The 23,491-nt window shown below is 38.4% G+C and overlaps 1 protein-coding gene across 1 annotated transcript in view; it reads left to right on the top strand.

Annotated features, from left to right (window-relative positions):
- Positions 1-23,491, top strand: part of LOC137170664 (ras-specific guanine nucleotide-releasing factor RalGPS1-like) — a 126,365-nt gene that overhangs the window by 95,205 nt on the left and 7,669 nt on the right. Inside the window, exons 11-19 of the mRNA XM_067574184.1 lie at positions 5,714-5,781; positions 15,860-15,986; positions 17,245-17,396; positions 17,599-17,647; positions 19,042-19,122; positions 22,121-22,226; positions 22,316-22,408; positions 22,795-22,900; positions 23,014-23,105. Of these exons, the coding sequence (XP_067430285.1) occupies positions 5,714-5,781; positions 15,860-15,986; positions 17,245-17,396; positions 17,599-17,647; positions 19,042-19,122; positions 22,121-22,226; positions 22,316-22,408; positions 22,795-22,900; positions 23,014-23,105 (874 nt within the window). The remainder of the gene's footprint in view (positions 1-5,713; positions 5,782-15,859; positions 15,987-17,244; positions 17,397-17,598; positions 17,648-19,041; positions 19,123-22,120; positions 22,227-22,315; positions 22,409-22,794; positions 22,901-23,013; positions 23,106-23,491) is intronic.

Raw genomic sequence — 23,491 nt, 5'->3', positions numbered from 1 at the left:
ACAAATCTTTTTAACATCTTTCAGCTCATTGTTTTGTTTTTATGGACACAACTTTTCAGTTTAGTTCGGTCTCTACACTCTCATCAACACCTAATGTTGCTATGTGTATGCTGAATGTGTTATAGGCTATTTGCTAACATGTTACCCTTATCAACTTTATAAAGTGAAAATATGTCAGTGTTGTGTTTACAGCTTGTTGCACTGCTTCAAAGCACTGTGTAGTCACTAATCATACTCGTGAGCAGTTTGGAGTGCAGTACAATCCACTAGCAGAACGTGCCTCAGCTCTCTGAGATCTGATGTTATCTCCACTCCACCAAAAAATAAAAAAATGTCTGTATGTTGACTGGCAGATCCAGGGCATACTATAGGTACGTACTAATTCCCTTATTTGATCGTTCCTCTATCCTTGATCCATGCTTGACCCACTCTGCCATAATGAAGGCTGACAGAGAGTTTCATGAGGGGGTCTGCAGCCTTCATGGAAGTATTACCTCTTTAATGGAAATCAGTTAGACTGCTTTGATACATCACATCATCGCAGTGGACAGACAAATAACAGACTATTCTCAAATGTTATATTTTATTTGTTTTTTTGTTTCAACAAAGAACTATAAACGACTTTCTTCACTCATTAGAAAGATTTTTCTTTTTATGATCCATTATTTCCCCTTTTAAAGTATAAGGCTGGTGATTTTGTATATTTTATTATTGTCAACAAATCTCATGTTTGGATCCAAACCAACAATGAACTGATCTACTAACAAGTATTGTGTGTGTATCCAAAGCCTGATATGTCTTGTTCCTCTGTGCCGTAGACCTTTGTTGTTGTCCAAAAGCTATTAAATACACATCAATGAGTCACGCTGCTGCTCTGGGTAATGTTGTAACATTTTGCTTCATTAGTTTGGTCACGTTAGTTTGTTGCAACAGCTCTAAAGACAAATAACAGCGTCACCTTTTCAGTGTCCAGAGTAGTTTTGTGCAAGGCAGACGCCTTACTGAGCATCCTCCTCTTATCTGTTCCTGTATCTCCTCTTGAGTCTACAGTTGGAGGGAATATGATGCAAGGAAAGTACACAAGTGAGGAAAATGTGGATGCAATTAAGGGAATTGGCATGTAACTTCTACCTCATTCTTACTGATGTTTGGACCTTCCTCCAGAGCCCCCGTACATTGTCTTTCAGACAATGGCTCACAAGGAAAAAATCCTGTGGTGACCTTGGGATTGTCCTGCACTGTGGATAACGGATGGTCCTGCCAACATCATGTAACCTTCAAATCAGCAAATCCTCCTCAACATTTTCCTAGTGATCGCACACAGAGGCTTCAGTTTGAAAATACTATCGATCGTAAAATAATATGCTTAGGTTTATCAGCACAAGATAATCTTAGTAATGCCACTGTAGATGGTCAACATGATCTCAGAAATAGAAGGGTTATGGCGTGTTGAATGTTAACACATCCAAGAGTGTAACACGTGTATTGTACTCCACTGGTCCACCACAGTGTAATCAGGAAGTGAAAGTTTCTGACATGAATCAGTTTAGTGGGAAATGAATCAAACCTGTATACAGTGCAGCTCTGGGAAACGTTTCCAGAGGTGAGATGGTCTTTTTGAATATATTCCGAGTATCCGTGCTGTGTTGCACAGAGCATTACTAATGACAGCAGCGACAAGAGACAAAACAGACACACAGCGATATAACCAGACTGACTGTGTGATGCAATGTAGACATTACACATGACAGACTTTGTTTGAAGTTTGCATGTCACTGCCCTTCTGTTTCTCTTTGGACCCAGGACTTTGAACAGTCATTTATAAACACAACCAAAGCCACTCTCTCTAATTAATGACTATTTAACCCAAAGTTCTTTCCACTAAGAGTTTCAATAAATTCTTTCCAAATGTGATGATGAGTGGCAGAATCCCATTTACCAGTGCAAACAATTTATTAGGGATATTCCCTGCACTGATAGATCAAACTGAGCATGTGCAGTCAGTAGAGGAGACTCATAGACAGTAAAGGAAGATGAAAGAAGTACACTTTAAAAATGTATCAAGTTATGAACCAGCCTCTTCATGTATGTATGATGCTCATGTTACAGGAAATGAATCTATTGTTTTTGTTTATTTAATGATGCTGAATGCTTCAGTGTAGAGTTCGCCCAAATGAGTGTGGCTGGTAAACTCAAAACATATTTCCCAGCTGAACTTCAGTCCAGCAACAGTTATAACTTTGTAAACTTTATAAACAGAACTTTGTACAGGTATGATCACAATGCTCTTTAAAGGGGACATATTCTGCACATTTCCAGTTTGATATTTTAATCTGTGCTTCTACTGGAATGTCTTTGTATGATTTACTGTTAAAAAACTCCCTGTTCTGATTGGCTAGCTTCTGGAAGTTGCGTTCTGACTGGCTTTCCATGGCTCAGGAGGCTACCTCAACAAACCATGAAAAATATTATAGTAGTAGGATTTCATTACTTTTTCTTGTTCTTTACTCGAAATGTCAACAATACATCCATGCATGCTGGGGCTGAAATCCAATCTGAAATACGAGTGAACTACGCAAACAACATGTGGACAAACCTTACCAACAACCTTAGCAAGATGAGAACTCCAGCAACACTTGTAGTATGAAGAACAACTTTATTAGTTGACCAACTCGTTTTGGCTTGTGGCCTTCATCAAGGTCATCATAGAACAAATTACAAACAACATTTAAATAAAGTAAGTTCGGTATGAAAAAAGGTTAAAAAAAAAAAAGTTTAAAAAATATAAAAGACAACCAATCATATATATCCAGACACATATCAGCCAATGGGGCATCTACAAAGATGGTTGGATATATGGTCATGTGACTTAAGGCCAATCGTTGTCCAAGAAGGGACATGGGTGACACCATATTTGGTCCATTAACTAGAAAGGTGCAACTAGGGGGTGGTACTTGGGTTTTTGTTAATCCAAAAATGTGCCTATTAGATATGGCATACATTAGAAACACTGTGATTAGGACAGTAACAATAATAATAATAATAATAATAATAATAATAATAATAATAATAACAATAGTAAAGATAAAAAGCTTTATAAAGTGCTGTGTATAGAGAAAGCAGAAAGATACATAATACAATACAAATTGATAAAAAAAAAAAAACATCATTAAAAAATTTTGTCATAAAAATATATCAAAAAAACACTACAAACACGTCGGTCAACTAATAAAGTTGTTCTTCATACTACAAGTGTTGCTGGAGTTCTCATCTCTCTAGACTTCTTTCCCTTCTCCATGCACCTTGGAAGTAGGTGAAGTTGTGCCAGAGACCCTTACTCTGCATCTGCAACAACCTTAGCAACAAAGGTTATGGCTCTGACCATGTTTAACACAGATATCTGACATCATAACAGTATGTTAATAACAGAAAATCACAAAAAGCATAATATGTCCCCTTTAAGAGTCAGAGCTGTGGAGGAAGGTTGGAGGTTTTTATCTGTTGTCACAACAAGCTCAGAATGTTTCCACAGTGCAAGTCTCATAATGTCATCTCTTCATGGAGAATTTAAACTGAGAAAAACAGAAAGAAAAGGAAACACATAGATTTGTCAGCATGCGGATGGTTCCTAATTAGGGGTAAAGCCTTAGTTACAGTTGTGAAGGAGGTGGCAGTGTGATGAAACACTATTTAAGTTTAAAGATCTTATTTTCCATGTGGTGTATGAATCTCACCCAGATCTCAGTTCTGTAACTTATGAGGAGTTGTGGCCTTAAACAGAAATAGACTTGGTCCAATGTTTATTACACTTTGTGAATATCTTTGTATTACTATTTGTATGAAGCCTTCATAATGTGCAACACACTACAGCCACATCATGGAGCACTGCATCAGTTGAAACCCTCAGCACACACTGGATGTGTCACATAGACAGAAGAAGCAGTCATGGTACAGCAGCCGGGATGTACAGATCTTTAAGATTTGATTTATTTATGGGTCTACAAAACATGCTAATCTGAGGAATAACATGTTAAAGTAAGAACACTAATTTCCTACATGGTGACGATGATGTTTAAAGACAGGCACAAAACATCTGGGGAGGAAATGTGATCAAATTTCTGCTTTTCACTGAGGTGCTTAAAGAGAAAACTGTGTTAGGGGTTTTGATGTGCATCATACACCACCAGTGTTTGTCTGTGAACATCTAATAGTGTGTATGAAGGTTTGACAAAGCCAATCTTAAAGATATTTTTACTCCTGATTCAATATGGGCATTGGAGGTTAGAGAAGTGAGCTTGTGACTAGAAGGTCGTCAGGTAAATCTCTGGACTGGCAGGATAAATCTGGGTTGGGAAAGTGAAAAAGCAGCGTTTACCCTTCCATCATTACCACCACTGTGCAAGGCCCTCAACCCCAACTGCTCCAGTAAAGCTTCCAGGTGTGAAAGTGTGTAGTCTTGCAATACCAGACAATCAAAGATCTCCACCTACCGAAGTCTGGGGATTTCTAAATGCACAGTAGTTGCTTGAACAGCAGCGAGAACTGCTGCTAACAAACTTACCCCCCTTACATTTTGTCAGGGACACGCCTTACAGGAAATGATGCTCTCCCCCCATTCTCCTCCGTAGTGAACTGCATGTCACTACCCCAATATGACTGGCCACTCTGAAGACTTTGGATTGGTTCTGCAATGCAGAGCTTTTTTTAAAAAACTCTCTAATTGTTTCCACCCAGTTTTAACAAGGAAACCTGGGGGATTATCCTCAATCTCTATAAGCATTTAGAGACTGACCTGTGAGTCTAGAATGTGTGAAACTGTGATCAGGGCATTCCTGTAAAAAGAGAGGCTTTCTCTCAGTGAAACTTCCCTGAATAAATTAAGGTTAAAAAAAATATTTACCCACCAAGACAACTGGAGAAAAGAGGGTTAGGAGAAATTATATCTGAAGAGCTTTAATTGTCAATTTTCAAGTTGAAAATACAAAATATGAAGATGCGTGTCCACACAGCCATCAATTGGAGTCACTCTAACTCCCCAAAATGTCTCTGTATCTCTCATATCTAAATGATAATTTAGGGCAGAATGTAAGACAAGTATTGGGTTTGATTTATGGCACTATGACACTCCTAACTCAAATGAATTCATCTGTCACCCAGAGGCTTCCAGTCATTTTTATGCAAATCCAATCAAAATTTATTCCAGCCTAAAACACAGCACTGTCTTGACTGGCTTGAAACAAGGATTTAACCAGTGAATCCTGTCTATCTGTATATGATCTTAACATGAACTCCCTTCATATCTTTGTATCTTATACAGTAGATCCAAATAACTGTGCCATGTGTTCCTTTTTCTCACCCTTTTACATCAAGAGATGATGCAAACACTGAACCCTCATTGTTTAGGGGAGAAATGCTCAGTTAGCCATCGGCTGGTTCTGGTTTTTCTTTAATTTAATTTAATTGTCTCGGGTAAATAATTTGGGACCGCAGGAAAAAGGTCTGTAAAATTGGCTTTGTGAAATCATCAGATACAAAAAAAAAAACAAACAAAGTTTAGACACTTTCTGCATCGTTTTCTGTGTAACTGTGTAATTAAGCTGCTGGAGTGGATATCACCACAGTGATGTATTTCTGTCTGGGCAGTAGGAACTATCAGCTGGCCAGAGTGCAGCAGTTGGGCTGGTGTGTCTGATAGAAACCATTTGTGTTGCAGGCTGTCTTTGAAGATTGAGCCTGGCAACAGTTCTCCTCGCATCGCTTCTTCTAAAGAAGACCTGGCAGGTAAGACACACATGTGGCAGAGTTACACTGATGCAATACTCTTTTGATTAGGGTCGTTAGATTCAATTACATTCGAATTCGAGTTTATTAGGTTTTCGTTTTATATGTCAGAACCAGACACATCACACCAACATCACTAACACTGAAAAAACAAGAACAGTAAACCTTTATGTAATCATAAGCTTAGTTCTAATTATCCATAAACTGTATTATACAATAGAAAACAGGTAAAAAAGTTAAGTAGAAGAAACCAACAGTACTTTTCATTATTTGAATAACTATATTATACATTTTGTTCATCTCGTTAGAGGCAAATCCTAGTGTGATAATCTGACTGAAGTGCCTTTTTGTTTTCACTTTATTGTTACATTTGACATTGTGTTCATGTTAGGTGTTTTCTGATGTTTTGAATGCTTCATGGACATAATTTTCAGTAAACAGAAGTTTTTTTGTGGTTAATGTTTAAAAATATGTCAACTTAAAGGGAAACATTCTTCAGGCATTCTTAGGCAGAGCAAGGAGAGAAGTTGTGTCAAAAGCCTTTATTTTGTCAGGCATATTACTTAAACTAAGGAATTTGTTTTTGAAAAAGATTTATAATCTATTTACTCATTCAAACCTTGATATACTTGAGCATCAAATGTAAAAATCGGAAAAGTTTCCCTTTGCTTGTGTCAGACAGTAGGGGATATTTTGGGAGGTTTGGAAAAGACTTCTCCAAGCATTAGATCACTCCCAATTGGATTTTATGATGTTCAATTGTTGAGCCTGATGACTATGACGCATCACTACAGATGGCTTTTTGAATGTGAGTCAGTTGGAGCATCTAGAGGTAGCACTTAAAGGTACTTCTGCATTGGCTTCAGCCTTGAGCCATGGTAGCTGTTGCTTGGTCCAAAGTGTATGAAAACTCTACCTACCAGTACCTCTAAAGCTCACATATCAACACGTTATATCTTGGTTGTTTAATCTGTACAAAACCCAAAGTGCGGTTACGTGCAGTAAGTATTTGTAGCCAGGTACAGTGACTTCCTGGAGTCTGTTTGTTGCCTGGCAACTTCACAGTGACCAGAAGACTTTTGCACTTTGGTTTTTGGGCGAATTAAGCCAACAAGATATAACGTGTCCCTGGTTTTACGTATATGTAAAGTTACGTTTCATAAGCACAGCAGTGTAAGTTATGATTATGTATTATTCTGCAGGTAGATACAAAACAGAAGGGGACCTAGAACAGAGCCTTGAGGTATTCCACAGTTCAGAGAGCCAGATGAGATGATATGAGTAGAAGTAAAGTGTTTGAGAGCAGTGTATGCAACTCCTACAATGTCTCTCAGGCGACAGATTAAGATACTCTGATCTACTGTAAAAAACAGAGCCTGTTTAATTATTCACCTGAGTCTCCCTTCATGAGCATAAAGAAGAAAGGCTGTTGTAGTGCAGTGTTTTGACCATAGCAGAATGAAGACAGTAACAACAGGTTCCTGAAGTACCAGTGTGTATTGACAGGTGATTTTGATAAGGTCAGAGATGAAAACAGCAGAGAGCTTGCTGGCTGTCCTGAGTGGGTTACACAAACAATCAAAATGGTCTGCTCTGTCAGTGTCATTTCCTGCTCATCCTTCATCCTCCCTCACCTCTCTCTGTTCCCTGAAGTCATCATGGAGGTGAGGAGGCTGTAGTGAGCACACTCTGAAAGCCGCAGAGAGACAAATAACTTTCCTCTTGCATTTGTAAACTGTGTAGATAGGCCAGCGCAGTTGGAGCTGAGTGAAAAGTTCCATGAGGACATGTTGTAGAGGGCCAGTCTACTTCCTTTATTTTCCTTTCTTATGATGTGCTGGGGTTTGGAGGGGTTCATTTGGAGTGGGCTGGGGTGATGTAATTCAGCAGGAACAAGCCAAGAACTAGATGTAGGTCATGATAATAAAGAGGGATGAACCCACAGCCACATCAAAGACAGCACGGCACTCTGCGGCTGTCTGTGTGTGAGCTCTGCTTCCATATGTGTCAATGAGGACATTTAGCATGATCATGCACATGTAAAGTTCAAACAATGCTAACATTATTTGCATTATATGCTCTTTATATGAGATAAAATGAGAAATGCCTCCAAGTGAAATACATGAAAGTTGGATTAATGCTGAAATGTTTATGAAGTTTATATACTTGTCAGTCATTTGAGTAGTAACTTGATCAATCATTTATCAATTAAAAATGCCAAACATTAGCTGCTCCAGCTGGAAAATGCTTTTCTTTTTTTGCCCCTCACATTTTTATTGAGAAGAGATTTGAAACATTAACTAATAATAGTGACAAAAGCCTTTTTGAGAAAAACATTTACAATAATATTTCAATCATTTATGCAATCCTGGTGAAGGAGTCATTTGTAGTTCCATTTCTACCGTTTTGAGTCTTGAATAATAACAGCTTTTCCCATTTTTCCTGCAGTGTTTCAAATTATAAGTCAGTTTTTCCATCAGGATTAATTCAACAATTACTAGCCATTCCTCCTGTGTTAGCAGAGCTACTTTTCCTCGTAACAGCTTTTTTACCCGCAATGAATATTATAGGAAGCAAATACCTATAACTTCCTAGATTCTTTCATAGAAATTACAGAGATAAATTCTCATCAAGACTTCATATCCTAGAAATTGTCATAACACTTGCATACTTACCATTTCCCAATCATAACAAAATGAATCAAACATTTCCAGGTAAATTCCCTCTGCATATGTGAACTGGTGGATGTAGGGTGTATCTTCCACGTGGTTTGCTGATCACTGTCTGCCATCTTTGTTGAATTAAGTCCATTAATGTGGTTCTTCCAAGAAGTGCTGACATTACTGATTATTGATATTACTGACAGAGACAGAACATTGCTTAATGCAAGATGCTTCTTATTAACAGTAGAGAAACAGGTCAAACAGCTAAATCAACATCTGAGCAAGAGACGTTATTGGCTCCAGGAGGAGATTGTTATACTAATCAGGAATTACAGTGTGTGATTTCACAGATGCTGCAGCTCCTTCAATAAGACTTTACAGTAAAACCGCTTTATTGTTTATTGTTACTGTTTTCATTGGATGATGAAAAATGAACACATTTCATCATGGATCTCAAATGCAAGTTAACGCTGGTCTTCAGAAAGGTGTGTTTGTAGGTATTTGATTAGCCAATGCAGTGTGTTGTCAGACGATGTAGCACTGCATGGAGTTGCTAGGCGGGAGGAGCTATTTTGGGTTCCGGATGTAAAAATCCTATTCATTTTTCCCATAGACAATGTTAAGTGACTCACAGTTTGATCTCTTCTACGTCTTGGATCAGTATGAAATTTAACCCTTACCCTAACCCTAACCCTAACCCCCTAATCCTAACCCTAAACCTAACCCTAACCCTACCCTCCCAAGTGTGAAGGAGAACTTAAGGTGGCCATGGAAAACGTGAAAGGCCCTCTTCAGAGCTAGTGTTTGGTTTGTCTGTTCTGGGCTACCGTAGAAACATGGCAGTGCAACATGTCGGGCTCCATGGAAGAGGACCTGCTCTCTATGTAAATAAAGGGCTCATTCTAAGGTAACGAAAACACAAAGATTCTTATTTTGAGGTGATTATACACTAATTAAAACATACTTATGAATATTATATTTCAGGCCATTCTGCTAGATACCACTAAATCTTACACACTGGTCCTTAAAAATTCAGTCATGTTTGCGGCTAAAAGTGGACAGAAGCTAAAGATAACGTTGAAAAAACTGATTTTATAATCCACACAGTGAATACGTTCACTTTTAATTTCTGGGTCATATCATTTACAACTTCAGCAACGAAGTTGAAGTTGAATTCATCACGCTCTGATTTGTGTCCATGGTTTCTTCTCTATAGCAACGGCAGCCAAGGCACATGAGTATTGTAGTATTTTTTGCTTTCCGCCAAAATTACAGACAAAAACCTAATTTCTCAGAAATAAAATTGAAATAATTGAAACTGGTGGTCGTAATATAATATTATAGGATTGTTACATTATTCAGGAGAGTCCTGTGTTTCCATGTTCAGTAGCATTGAGGAGATTATTTAAAGAAATATTTGAAATGGGAATACAGAATGAGGAAAAACACTTCCAGAACCAGCAGCCTCTCCCACATTTCCAATCTATTCTGGCAAAAGTTGCTTTCTTTTTTTCTTTCTTTCTTTTTTTCTTTTTTTTCCTGCTGGAGCCCTCTATGTTGGCACCCCTGCTGTTCTCATCCACATGATGGTAGAACATGTGGACTCAAGGACACAAGATACAAACAGGCCCGAGCTCATTATAACATCACTCTACAGCACCACTAATGACTCCATGAGGCTTTAAACAGTTTAATCGGACAAAGAGTAAAGAGCATTATCAGTACCTAGAGTATTAGTATAGTTTAATTTGGTCAAGCTGGAGTCATCAGTTTTCATGTAAACCTCCTCAGTTGGTGTATAATCATTAAATGTGGTTGCAATAAACTGTTCACAAATCAAACGTACCTGGTTGTAATCTGAGCTGTGGGTGGCTTTAATAACCTTCTCTGCGTGTGAGTGTGACTGAATTACATTTCTGTTTTTATTCAGATTTATCTACATGAATTTGTCAGCGTGGCAGACAGCAAAGACAGCTGTGAGAATAAATAGAAAAATCTTTCTTTGTTTTTGAAGTTTTTACGTGTTGTGGCTTCAGAATACAATACGAGTGGTTGACTGAAGCTATTTGCACTTAAACAATGCATTGTTTTTAGATATATGATCTCATATCATTCATAGCAGGTTAAGCCAGTCCATTCTTACTTGAGCTCAGAGTCATGTAGAGCAAATGTCTGACTAAAATTTCCCATGAGCAAGTTAACGACGCAGCTAATAGCAGTCTCGCAGCAGCAAAATGTCAGCCATGGGAGCTAACACATTGATCTTTTTCCATAGACTCATGTCTCGCAGGCTGGCCAGCTACACGGTGGGATGTGTTTGTAACGGTTGTCATAGCAACCGCTATTCTCTCTCTCTCTCTCTTTCTCTGTCTTTCGCTACCACTTATCAGACAATTTTGTGCAATCACAATTTAGACAATTTGGTGGTATTAATCTTTGCAGTGTGACCGAGTCATTAGGTGTTTGTCACTGGACTGACCGGAGGGGATTGTGCAGTAAAGGAAGGAAAAGTTTAAGTTTCAGTGCTTGTTAATTACAAAAGCATCTTTCAGTGCCAAGAGTGTAACGTGCTGCACTCATTATAATACACAGGCCATCAGTGAATCATTCAGGAAGGAAGCACGTGTCTGAGCCATTACATGGAAAAGTTTGGTTAGAAACAGAGTGTCACTTGAGGGTGAACAAAAACTATGCTCAGTTTCTCGTTTTTACGACAAGATATTTTCTCCTATAAAGACGTATTTTTCTTATTATTATGACAGACAAGCTCATCTTGTAATAAACTTTACATGATTTGTAATAAACCTGTCATCATTATCATAAGTTAGTATGAGATTGTAACAGTGTTTCATATGTTACAATAAGAAACACATTCAGTCAAAGCCTGAAGAGAAGATGTTGTTGCCTACGGACATATAAAATGTTGCCTTGGTGGGAGAAAAGGGCCAATCCACCAGTTTTATGCATAAACGTCAATTTGCTCATCATGGTGTGCATTACTCAGCCTGTGAAAACAGCTGTTTAATGTCTTCTTTGGCTCTGCAAGAGTCTGAGAAGCTATTGAGTTGCGTTATGGGAGATGTAGGATTCAGTTTTATTGTAGTGTGACCCAGGGACAAAAAGTCAGGATAACTCAACCTCTGCTTCTGTGATTTTCAAGATTTATTTTTTTTAAATCTGTCTCACAAGTCCCCTGAATACATGCAAGTTCAATACTAAATCACTGGACCACCCCTTTTAAATAGAAAATTTTTAAGTACAGCTTTAGCAGTCAGCAATAGAGCACTTACTTTTTATTTATGTTCAAGTGTTATAGTGTTTTTCTCAGTGTGATTACAAACTGTGACTGTTAAATGACTGACTTTTTAATGTAGATATATAGAATATTTATAAGTAAAGAGGTACAGAGATGCTTGTTTTTTACCACAAACAGTGTCTGGCAGCAGAGCTTCCTCCAGCCCTGTGTACAGCCCCGAACAAGTTTCAACAATTTTGGTTCAAGTTGCAGCCGGTCAGTGTTAGAGTTATTGTTGATGTGGGAGTCAGACTATTCCAGACAAGACAGTGGAATTTGTATTCTTCCTGAGAGACAGAGCTCAGCGTACTTAGTACCAATCAAAACTGGTTTAGATCAGAGTAAGGGTGCCCTGCTTAGTGAGAAAATAGCAAATCACTCACACTTCTACTTTGAGGGTGGGGTCAGTGATGGTGAAACAAGCAGCATCGCTACAATCTAAAAGTCCTGCATTCAAAAATATACTTCAGTTAAAGAAGTATTAACCACAAGTACTGAAGTGCAGTACTTGAGTAAACATACTGTGCATTGTACACAGTAAAAACACTTTTTACCGAAACAAATAACTGTTTGATACCTTCTGCATGCAACTAAATCTGTGAATTTTACTTGTTTCCCTTTTTGCTTTTGTTTATTATTCAATGTCAAGAGAAAGACTTGTTGTTCTGAGCGGACCTGTATATATACTTGTTTTTTTTCCCAAGAATCAGCAGTGTCTCATCAGTACATAATGAATGTCGGTGGTTTTCTCCTCATGCTGGTCAGATGATCATTTAGTGTTATATAACATGGCAGAAAACAGCTGCTCTGGCTGTGTCCACTGGCTTATTGGCTCATTCAGCATAAACAAGTCTCAAACACACACACACACACACACACACACACACACACACACACACACACACTGACACATACACACTGCCAAACTGAAGAATTTGGTTTACTCACTCTCTCCATGTACAACAAGTCAGTATGAGATGGCATTATGAACTGAGCAGAACATGTGCGAGCACAAAAACAAGAGAAATCACACGTGACATGATGCATTCATCCAGTTTACCACCTCTACAGCCATCAGCACGTCAGCAGAGAAAACCCCTCTAATGATGGTGCTGTATTTGAATTTAGCTGTGATGATCCTGAGAATATTAGCTCATGTGAATTATGTTCTATAAATCATCTATTCTGGGACGCTTGTGGCTCAGCTTCTCGTGACTGAAGTTTCAAACCGCAAATTCATCCAAGCTGTTTTGTAATGTCTGAGCAGTAGCTGAATAAGTACGCACATGTGCTTTGAGATGAGCTAAGAGCTAACATCAATCACCTGGAACATGACGTTTCAAAGGGGTTTTTAGACATGTAAGATCACAGTTTTCTTGTTTGTTCCTGCTTTGTTGAACCTGCCAATCCTACTGGGTGTCCATTTCAGCCTTCCTATCAGCTCTCAGAAAAAAAAAATGTCCACAGGTAGTAAGCAAAAACTGACACATTAATAGTCAACTAAAATACAATTGGATGACAAAAGTAAAACCATATATAATGTGTAGGAAGGTGTGCCTCCAGAACATCTTCAGTGCTCCTTATCATATATTCTCCAAGTGTGTGGAACTTTACTGTGAGGATGAACACCATTCTTCCAAAAGATATTCCCTCATTTGGTGTTTTGTGATGGTGGTGGAGAGCACTGTCTAACACGTTGCTCCAAAATCTCCCATAGGTGTTCAATTGAGTTGAGATCTGGTGACTGTGAAAGTCATAGTATATAATACACATCATTTTCATACTCATCTAATCAGTGAAACCTTGTATGGAAATATCTGCAATTTCTAGTTTCTCCACTCTTTTAGGTTTGCATGGTTGGGATTTGATAGCATTATCATCTCTTAACATCTCTAATTGAATCTAATTAATTTTAGCTTTAACATTTGAAAATAAAACTAAAGTTAGAAATACCTAAAATGAAAAGATTCATTACCGATCTATAATCACTTTTTGTTGGCTTGAAGGAAACAGTGCAGTTGTTAGTGGCTTTATAGCCACAACCTTACAAAGAAATTAAATATTGATTTAATGTACTGATTAACTGTTATGGTCTACTTACATAGCACACTTTTTTTACAGGCTACTTTCTCCAAATAGTGGGAGTCCTTTATTGAGAACTTACAATCATAACAATGATATGCATAGAAAGTTAACTGGGACATTCTGACAACTGAAGTTGACGACTGTCCTGCTATTATTACAGACATGTGAACTAACCAGACACTCGACTATCCTACTGTTATTACAGACATGTGAACTAACCACAGACACTTGACTGTCCTGCTGTTATTACAGACATGTGAACTAACCACAGACACTTGACTGTCCTGCTGTTATTACAGACATGTGAACTAACCACAGACACTCGATTGTCCTGCTGTTATTACAGACATGTGAACTAACCACAGTCACTCGACTGTCCTGCTGTTATTACAGACATGTGAACTAACCCAAGAACACTCGACTGTCCTGCTGTTATTACAGACATGTGAACTAACCACAGACACTCGACTGTCCTGCTGTTATTACAGACATGTGAACTAACCAGACACTCGACCGTCCTGCTGTTATTACAGACATGTGAACTAACCACAGACACTCGACTGTCCTGCTGTTATTACAGACATGTGAACTAACCACAGACACTCGACTGTCCTGCTGTTATTACAGACATGTGAACTAACCACAGACACTCGACCTTCCTGCTGTTATTACAGACATGTGAACTAACCAGACACTCGACCGTCCTGCTGTTATTACAGACATGTGAACTAACCACAGACACTCGACTGTCCTGCTGTTATTACAGACACGTGAACTAACCACAGACACTTGACTGTGCTGCTGTGGTGGACTCGTGATGGTCAAGGGCTTATGGGAAATGCTGTTTGTCAAAAGTTGTGAAAAAAACTGAAATCTGGAATAAACAATATTACCTTGTTTTCTAAAAGAATAGTTGTCTTTTGTGTACTTTAGAGTTTGAGTTTTCATGAGTTCTGCTCGGCAGTATTTTGCTGAGTGTGCAGTTCTCCAGCAAGCTTCTGTTACCCCAACCAGCATGAGTCTTTATATGCTAATAGTAGAGTGATAAAGACACATTAAGGCTGCTTCTGTTCCAAAGCAATCACATTATCCTGCCACATTACATGGATTCCTTTAATTCTAACTTTTTCCACATTAGTATTCATGATTGCAAAATTGCAGATGAGTAAAAATGTCCTACAAATCTCCTGTTTGTAGGAAAGATTCAAATTTGAACACATTCCATAGTACAGCATCAGTGGGAATATATGTTTCCCCACCAAACCCCCAAGGCACAATTGCATAGAGTACAGCTGTCTGTCTGCATGTCCTCTGCAGTGTGTGAGGTTGTCTTCATGCTGCAGTTGCTCAGTTCTTATTTTTCACGAGGCTCATAGTACTTATTACAATTAAAAAAACTTTTCTTCATACAAGTATTCCAAGCAGAACATGTTGAACACAGACTGCCCTGCTGGGTCCTTACTGGTCACGTCTAAATGATTGAATGGCCCCAGTGGGTTTCCAGTGAGAGGGAACAGGGTGTGACTCAGAGGTTCCACTGGCACAAAAAACACAACCTAACACTGCATCAATTCACTAATCCACCGCTGTCCAGCCAGAAGGCATTGCTGTGGACGGACTGATGATAGTATTATGAGGACCAACCTGACACATTCATACAATCACTGTACAAAGAACATAGATAGACTTGCTACAGGGGATGGAGGCTTTGGTTCCTGATGTAAATAATGCTTTTCATGTTGAGGCTCATTTTCTGCCTCACTGGCTCCATCTAGTGGATTTCGTGCAGCATGTTTATAAAGGAGAGCTGTACATGATCCCAACTACTGTAGAATCTACTGTATTTACAAGAACTACACTAAAGCACAATATCAGCTAATTTGGGTCCTGCACCATCCCATAGTGTTGTAAAAGGTCCCTTGTTCCTATAAGTTATTTAGCTTTTTGCTTTTCTTTGATGTAATTTCACATACTATGAAAATAGAGTAGCAGTATTGTAGCAGCTAGCATTGATGACCTGTTTGCTGTGTTTCAGGTCTGTCTGAGGTATCTGCATCTCTGAGGTATAACCGACGGCCTACCTGCCCTGATGCCTCTGTGGGGGTTCACATCCCCACCCCTCCGCCCTCTCACCACAGGAAGAGCCATAGTCTGGGAAACAAGTGAGTCACAACAGCATTAGATTTGCTGTAGGATTCAATAAAGATCAATCTCTATGTTAAACCCTAATTCTAAGTTTAAAAGTGACCAATAAGATGTGGAACATCTAGTGGCAGTTGTAGGAAACTACAACAACATTGGTAAATTTGTGTCTTTCTCATCAACTCCCAATGTTTTTTAGTTGTTAAAAATCCCCTATTGTTTCAATAAAATACTCCATCACAAGTAAAAGTCCTACATGAAAAATCCTGCTACAGTAAAAGTACATAAGTATTATGAGCTTGATGTAGTTAAAGTATTGCAGTAAAAGTACATAAGTATTATGAGCTTGATGTAGTAAAAGTATTTTGGTCCCTCTGACTGATATATTATTATATATGACATCATTAGATTATTAATACTGAAGCATCAGTGTTAGAGCAGCATGTTACTGTTGTAGCTGCTGGAGGTGGAGCTAGTTTCAACTACTTTGTATACAGTTAGCTAGTTTAGTCCAGTGGTTCCCAACCTAGGGGTCGGGCACCTCCAAAGGGTCACCAGATAAATCTGAGGGGTCGTGAGATGATTAATGGGAGAGGAAAAAAAAAAACAGTGAGAAGTTTAGAGGGAAAAATCACTATTTGGTGGAGCTGTTAATAACTCATAGACATGTGAAATGTGACCCTGACTACACACTGGTTTTTGTAAGACGTCAAAAGCCAAAAAGGTTGGAAACCACTGGTTTCATCTTTAACAATGTGTTGTATTTTAAAAGCTTGTTATATTATCCATTGTGTCAAATAGTCATCTGAAAAGTAACTAAAGCTGTAAAATAAATGTAGTGGAGTAGAAAGTACAATATTTCCCTCTGAAATGTAGTGGAGTGGAAGTATAAAGGAGCATCAAATGGAAATACTCAAGTAAAGTACAAGTACCTCAAAATTGTACTTAGGTAGAGTACTTGAGGTGAAGTAGAACCACACTGTAGCAGTGAACAGTGCTTGAGTAGAATCTAAAGTTTGCAGGCTTCACATTCACATAGGTTGCTGACCGGTCCAACAAATATGAATCCAATGCCATATCAGTATTGAACAATTCTCAGAGTCTGAAGCTCCATTCACCTCACTTCTAAACTTCAAAGGTTTCAAACCTGTCTGAGCACTTGTGTTGCTTGCTGTAATGGACGCCGGTGTAGAATCTCTGTCCTCAGATCTCAGACTTTACTACAGCATCTATATACAGTATTTTCCTTGTTGTGTAATGGTTCCTCTCTGTCCACAGTATGATGTGTCAGTACGGCATGTCAGAGAGCAGGAGTGCCACATTTCCCATAGAGAAAGCACGACATCTGCTGGATGATAGCTTCTTAGAGTCTCAGAGTCCAGTCAGAAATGATCCACACAGTACATCAGTGTCCAATGGCCTGTCATTAGGTATGTATATACCGTATGATACAAATGTTTTTCTATTTAGGACTGTAATATTCAGACATTCTGTCCATGTCAAATACAAGTAAACCGCTGATATGTGCAAATGCTTCACTAGTTTTTCTTAAAAATGTGAGACCAAAGAATACACTCCTTCATAACAGGTTTGTTGTTGTTGTTGTTGTTGTTGTTGTTGTTGTTGTAACAGGCAGCAGTGAAAGCTCGTTTGGGGAGGAGCTGTCACCTGTAATGGAGAGGTGAGAGCCAGTCATAATATGTAATCTTAGCATTTGGTCTGTAAGGGCTTTAATCACTTTGAAATGACAAATAAAATGTGCCTACATGATTGAGCGAAATTTTAAATATTGTCGTCAAATCCCATGAAAGGATCCAGAGCAACAATATGTTAGTCCGTCTCTTCCTGACTTCCACCCATTGGTTCCTACTGAAGATGTAAATCTTTAAAAACAGCTCAAAATATACTGTATATTTGAATTTTTAACAAAGGTTCAGTAATTTCCTACAACAGCTGGAGTTTTTAACAAACATTTCTTAAACAGGAGGAAATAGTGCATTTGTGAGGGACTTTTTTGGTAACGCTTTATTTTACAGTTCCCTTAATTTTATACTAATTTTATGTAAATATTCAGTGTAATTTGCAGGTATTTAACAGAAAATTTTTAGGTAATCTTACAGATGGGATGGTGCAATGTGCTACAAATTGTAAGAAAAAACAGATAAAGTGTTAAGCTGGTTTAGTCGGTAAGTGTCCACTCATTATATTTGGGTTCATATGTAGTTGTTAATTAACAAAAAATCTTAAAACTCATGACAGACAAAAAATACTTAGTGTTCAGTGTGTAGTTTTTTGTGTCAAACAATATATTAGCTATTAGGTTTGTTCAATAATTTCCTAAAAGTGGCAGCTGTGTAACTGTAATTTAGTAGTATACAGGAGATGTGCTCAGTATAGAGTTTTTATGAGTTGTTTTTTCTTTTTGTAAAATTTGTAGCAAACTGCACCCCCCTCTCTGTTAAATGTCCAAGAAATTAACCATTAAATACCTGAAAATTACTCGGAACATTTTTGGAAAATTAGTGTAAAATGAAAGGACCGGTAAAATCAAGCGTTACCACTATTTTCAGCGGTGGATGAATCCACATTTGGTGTTCTAGTGAGTATTTCTGGCAGCAGGACAGTGTATGTGGGATTGAGTCAAAATAAACTACAGTTGTTAGCAGATCGGATCATTGTTGGTTTGGCTCTGCACATGAGATTTGTTGACGATAAGAAGAACACAGTATATCTCCAGCATTATACTTAAAGCTTTATTTGTCTTTGAACTGTACTTCTGTGTTAACTCCCAATCTGTGCTCTGCAGTGGGTTCATTATGCATATAATATCAGTGTATTTGAATGTTGCTAACATCCTAACATCAAGTTAATCATACTGTATATCTATGTTTGTCCCTGCAAAAAGATATGTTATTTATATTTGTTAGTGGCAGATGAAAAAGATTGTTTGGTCCCAGAGTGACGTTTATATCATATATCTCAATAAATGGTTTAGGGTACACTGAACAATTCTGCTAACCAAAAGGCCAATCCTATGAGCCCCTCAGACTGACTCTGACAATATGTGACAAACAGGGGCCGCATGTACGCAACACTGGGCCCCAACTGGAGGGTCCCGCTTCGCAACTCCCCCCGGAGCCGCAGCTATGTTTACAGGTACAGTGAAGCAGGAGAGCAAGAAGTCAATATCACTTCAAGAATTCATTCACCTTTTTATTAGAGTAAGAAGTCAGACTCACTGCATGCTGGTGGAAGCCAGGTATCATTTTAACTCAGCTCTCAGGAACTGAATGTGGCTGTGGGCTGTACATTTGACTCACTTGAAAAAGGATACATTGGATGAATGTTGTAATAAAGGGTCAGTTCAATCAAATTACTAAAAAAAATCTAAAGCAGGTAGTTTGACCATAACTGTTGACAGGACACATTGTCAAAAGTTTTAATTGGGACTATTTGTTCAGAAAAAAGTAGTTCCAACAAAATGGTTGACAGTGTGTTCTGTGGATTATCTAAAGTTACAGGGGCACTGACCCATTTAAAGTGATGTTGCTGTTGATTTTTTTAAATGTAATTTCTCAATGCTGTCAGCATCACAATTTTATCCATGCAGTCCTACTGTTGGTTTGGAGGCAGAAATATCAGAAACCTACAAGGCTGGGTATAGTTGAGATTTTCAAATACAAGCCAATACGATTCCAGAGCTACAGTACCAGTAACAAGATTGATAAGACATTTCCTAGCTTTCAGAACGTGGCAGTTTCTGATATTCAGTGCAACAGACACATTGTAGTCGTACCAAAAAAGTATTTATTTTCAATACCCTGCCATAGACACAGATTTCTGAAAACCAGGACAAATAAAACAGAACTATTTACATGGCTTGATGTAAGAAATGTGTTTTTTTTTTTGTAATTTGGGTGAACCAACCCTTTAATCACAGTGACTATATGGTCTGGAATGGGCTCTCAAACATCATACTATGTAACTAGAAAAGTGTTTGAGTGGCAGGTTAAAAGCATTTAGGGAAGGCTTGATTGGTAAAGGAACAGTCTGATGTTTTGTGAAAGAAACTTTCTCATTATCTTTCCCAGAATCAGATGAGATATTATATATCAGTTTACTGATTCATCTCTGTGTAAGTAGTACAGAGATACTGTAGCTCTAGGATGTGTTTAGCTTAGCTTAGCTTAGCACTAAGACTGGAAGCACATTGAAACATGCTAACCTTCAGTAGCACCTTCAAGAATAACTCCAAAGCGGTCTTATTTACATGTTTTGCACACAAGGTTCTATCTTCCAAAATCCAGTGGGAGATTTATCACCTCAAAGGATAACACCTTTTTATTTTTAAGGCCCTGTGGTCTTAACCCCAGTGGTAAAGCTGTGTTCACATTATATTGGACAAATGCTCTTGTGCTGCATGTGCCACCTCGGACAGTGCAGGATTCTTGGTTGGATTATTGGCAAATAGCAATTAGCGAATACTTAGTGTTAGCTTCTAGCTATTTGCAAGTTTTGTAAGGTATCATTATCTATTCTGATCACTATACTCACTACAGACTCAAATAGTGTTTTTGTAACATACCTGATAATTGAATCTGAAGGCTGGTAATTTGTGCAGCAAATGTTTTTTATTGTGCTGTTAATGTGAGGAGGATTTGTTATTGCATTAATACAGTCATATATCTTTTATTTGAATCTTTTAACACAGCTTTGGCCCATGCCAGTGCTCACAAAGGCTCGGGGTTAAGTTGAACTATAGGTACAACACAGTTTTACACAGTGCATTAAATGCATCATCACAGATCCTTCACCATGAAAAAAACACACACACCATGCACAATAAGGCAAAAGCTGTTTTTCTGCTATAATGTGAACATGGCTTAAGGCTCTAGCAAAATAACAATGTATCCATAAAAGTCCTGAAAGTGGGGTGGCCTCAACACTCAACAATGTTTTTGTGTACAGTGTCACTGACAACAGGTGACTTTTGTCAGACTAGATCATGTCTTACTTCACTGATAGAGTCAGTAGTGTGCTTTATGTTTGTCTTGTGTCTGTCTTATTTAAGAAAAGAAAAGCTAACTTTGGGAAGCATAATGTCAGTGTTGGTAACTTACATGCTGTTTCTACAAGATGGTTCACAGTCATTGTCATACACTATAATGTGTGCGTTCCACTTCAGTCACATTGTATATGGATATCCAAAGTCTGGACTATCCTGAAGTCAAATGGTGCATCTTGACAGGGACACCAGTAGCAGAGGGTTCCAAGCATGGAGCCACACCAACACATCTTGTGACTGCATTGAATTCTGGTCTATTGAGGCTACTGTCTGTGGAGAAATTGAAGCCAATGTACACAGCATCCATAATTCTTCTCATTTACATATTTTTCTGCTTCTATTGTCAGATAGCAGAAGGAATATGAAATTTGATCACAGCTCATAAACCAGCAGTTATTACCAAGCTGTTGTGCTTGCAAATAACACCATTATTTTACACCCACAACGCTATCTGACAAAATTAATAAAAACCGCGAAGTTGACATTTAAAATGAGTGATAACATAGAGAGTTAGAAGCAACAAAAGGTTGCCATATTCAGGTAGAGCGACAAAGCCTCTCATATCATCTAAATGAGCTGCCAACATGTATTTATGCTTGTAAAACGTGAAAAAAGAACAGACGCTAATGAAACATTTCCAGTGGACACTGAAACAGCTACAGAAACTGGTACTGAACTGGAGTACAGCCGGTAGCTGTGTACATTCAGTGGTAGTCTCTCTGCTCTCTGTTCAATAGATTTCTGCCCATATCTTTCACAGAGTAAATACATTTTCTACTGAAAACTCAATAATAGCTGCACAGGACACCATGTATGGTAATTTGTTTGGCCTGTTGGGAAAAAAAGAAAAACATGCACCACCCAGTTGGCCGAGAAATACACATAGCATTAAATCAGCATATAATGTGTTTTCCCTGCAAGAACCTGTTGTATCAATACAGGCACTTAACAGAAAATAGTTCCTCATCAGAATCATATTGTGTCAAACTGAGTTGTACACACTAAACTCTGAATACTAAACAGAAACTGTTTCAGTTGCTTATAGTGTTTTGTGTTTCCATCTTTTCTCATATTTCCCAACACCCTCAGCTCCTCTGCTGCCACCTCCTGCTATGGATGCAGTGAGGCTGGCAGTGTGACCATTGAAGGACCCCTTCGAAGGAAAACACAGCTGAAGGAGGGACGGAAGCCCAAGGTAAGGTAGATTTCACCGTGTCAGCACATTGGAGAGGAATCATCTTGTTGTGAATAAGATCTTTTCAGCATATGTGTTTTATTTTGCAGTTGTCATCATGGACCAGATTTTGGATCACTCTGTCTGGATCAACACTTACATTCTATGGGGCGAAAGCACTGAGGGCCTCTGAGAGGAAACATGTAAGTTTGCTGCTTTAAGAATATGAGGCTAAGGTGGTGAAAGGTTTGTCTTGTTTCATCACTGAAAAGGATACTATTGATGTGTAACAAGAAGAAGAAGAAAAAACTTTATTAATGTAGCCCTTATCAAAATCAGCAAGTACAAAGTGCTTTGATATCTGCAGTTTACGATTACTATTTTCTACAATGTAGAAAATAGTAATCTACTGTCTCTGTAGCTTCTGCAGTGTAGCTACAGCATCTATGCCTGTGGACATACTATCCATAGGGTCCAGTCTCATGTTCCCATGCTGTTACCCCCTTAATGCAAAAGTATTCATCTACCTTAACTTTTACTTCAAGTGAAAATAAGCTTTGAATGTGACCCATTCTTGTACTTACCACAGTATAAGTCCAGCCCCTGTAAGAAGGTGTGTGTGACTGGGTGGATGGTGGTGCTGCCAGATGACCCAGCCAGACCCAACATCTTCCAACTCAATGACCCAGACAAAGGTCAGCTTCACCCCTGCCAACAGAACATGTTTCCTTTTCTTCATTTAAATTGATGCACTGACACAAAGCAAATACCTGTTTGGTTTTAGTAACATATTTATGTCACTTCACAGGCAATGTTTACAAGTTCCAGACAGGATCCAGGTTTTCAGCGATCATCTGGCACAAAAACCTGGAAGAGGCTTGTAGGAGCAGTAGACCTCAGGTATGATCAGCACAGTGAAAAATAAAGCCACCGTACACCACTTGCCCAGCGCCAAACAGAAGACAGACACAGTTAGAGACTAGCTGGTGAACAGTGTGGAGCATTTAGCAGCTAAAGAGACAAGTGTTTTTCTCAAGAGTTGGTAGAGACCAAACCAGAGCTAAAAGGAGAGTGAATTTTGGACCTGGATTCATCAGGTGAACACAAACATGACTCCAAATGAATGATAATGTTGCTCTGTGTCTGCTGGATATGTAATGAGGCAATGATTTATGCCTCTCACATTTACCATAACAGTTTTATAAGGTGATGATAAGTCAGTGTTGTATTTATACCTCATTTTGTTGCCCCAATTGGCAAAGAAATCTATTAAACTACTTTACACG

The sequence above is a fragment of the Thunnus thynnus genome, chromosome 19, assembly GCF_963924715.1.
Source record: "Thunnus thynnus chromosome 19, fThuThy2.1, whole genome shotgun sequence".
NCBI lineage: Eukaryota > Metazoa > Chordata > Actinopteri > Scombriformes > Scombridae > Thunnus > Thunnus thynnus.
The sequence above is the reverse complement of the archived record's forward strand: the minus strand, read 5'-3'. Positions and strand labels throughout refer to the sequence as shown.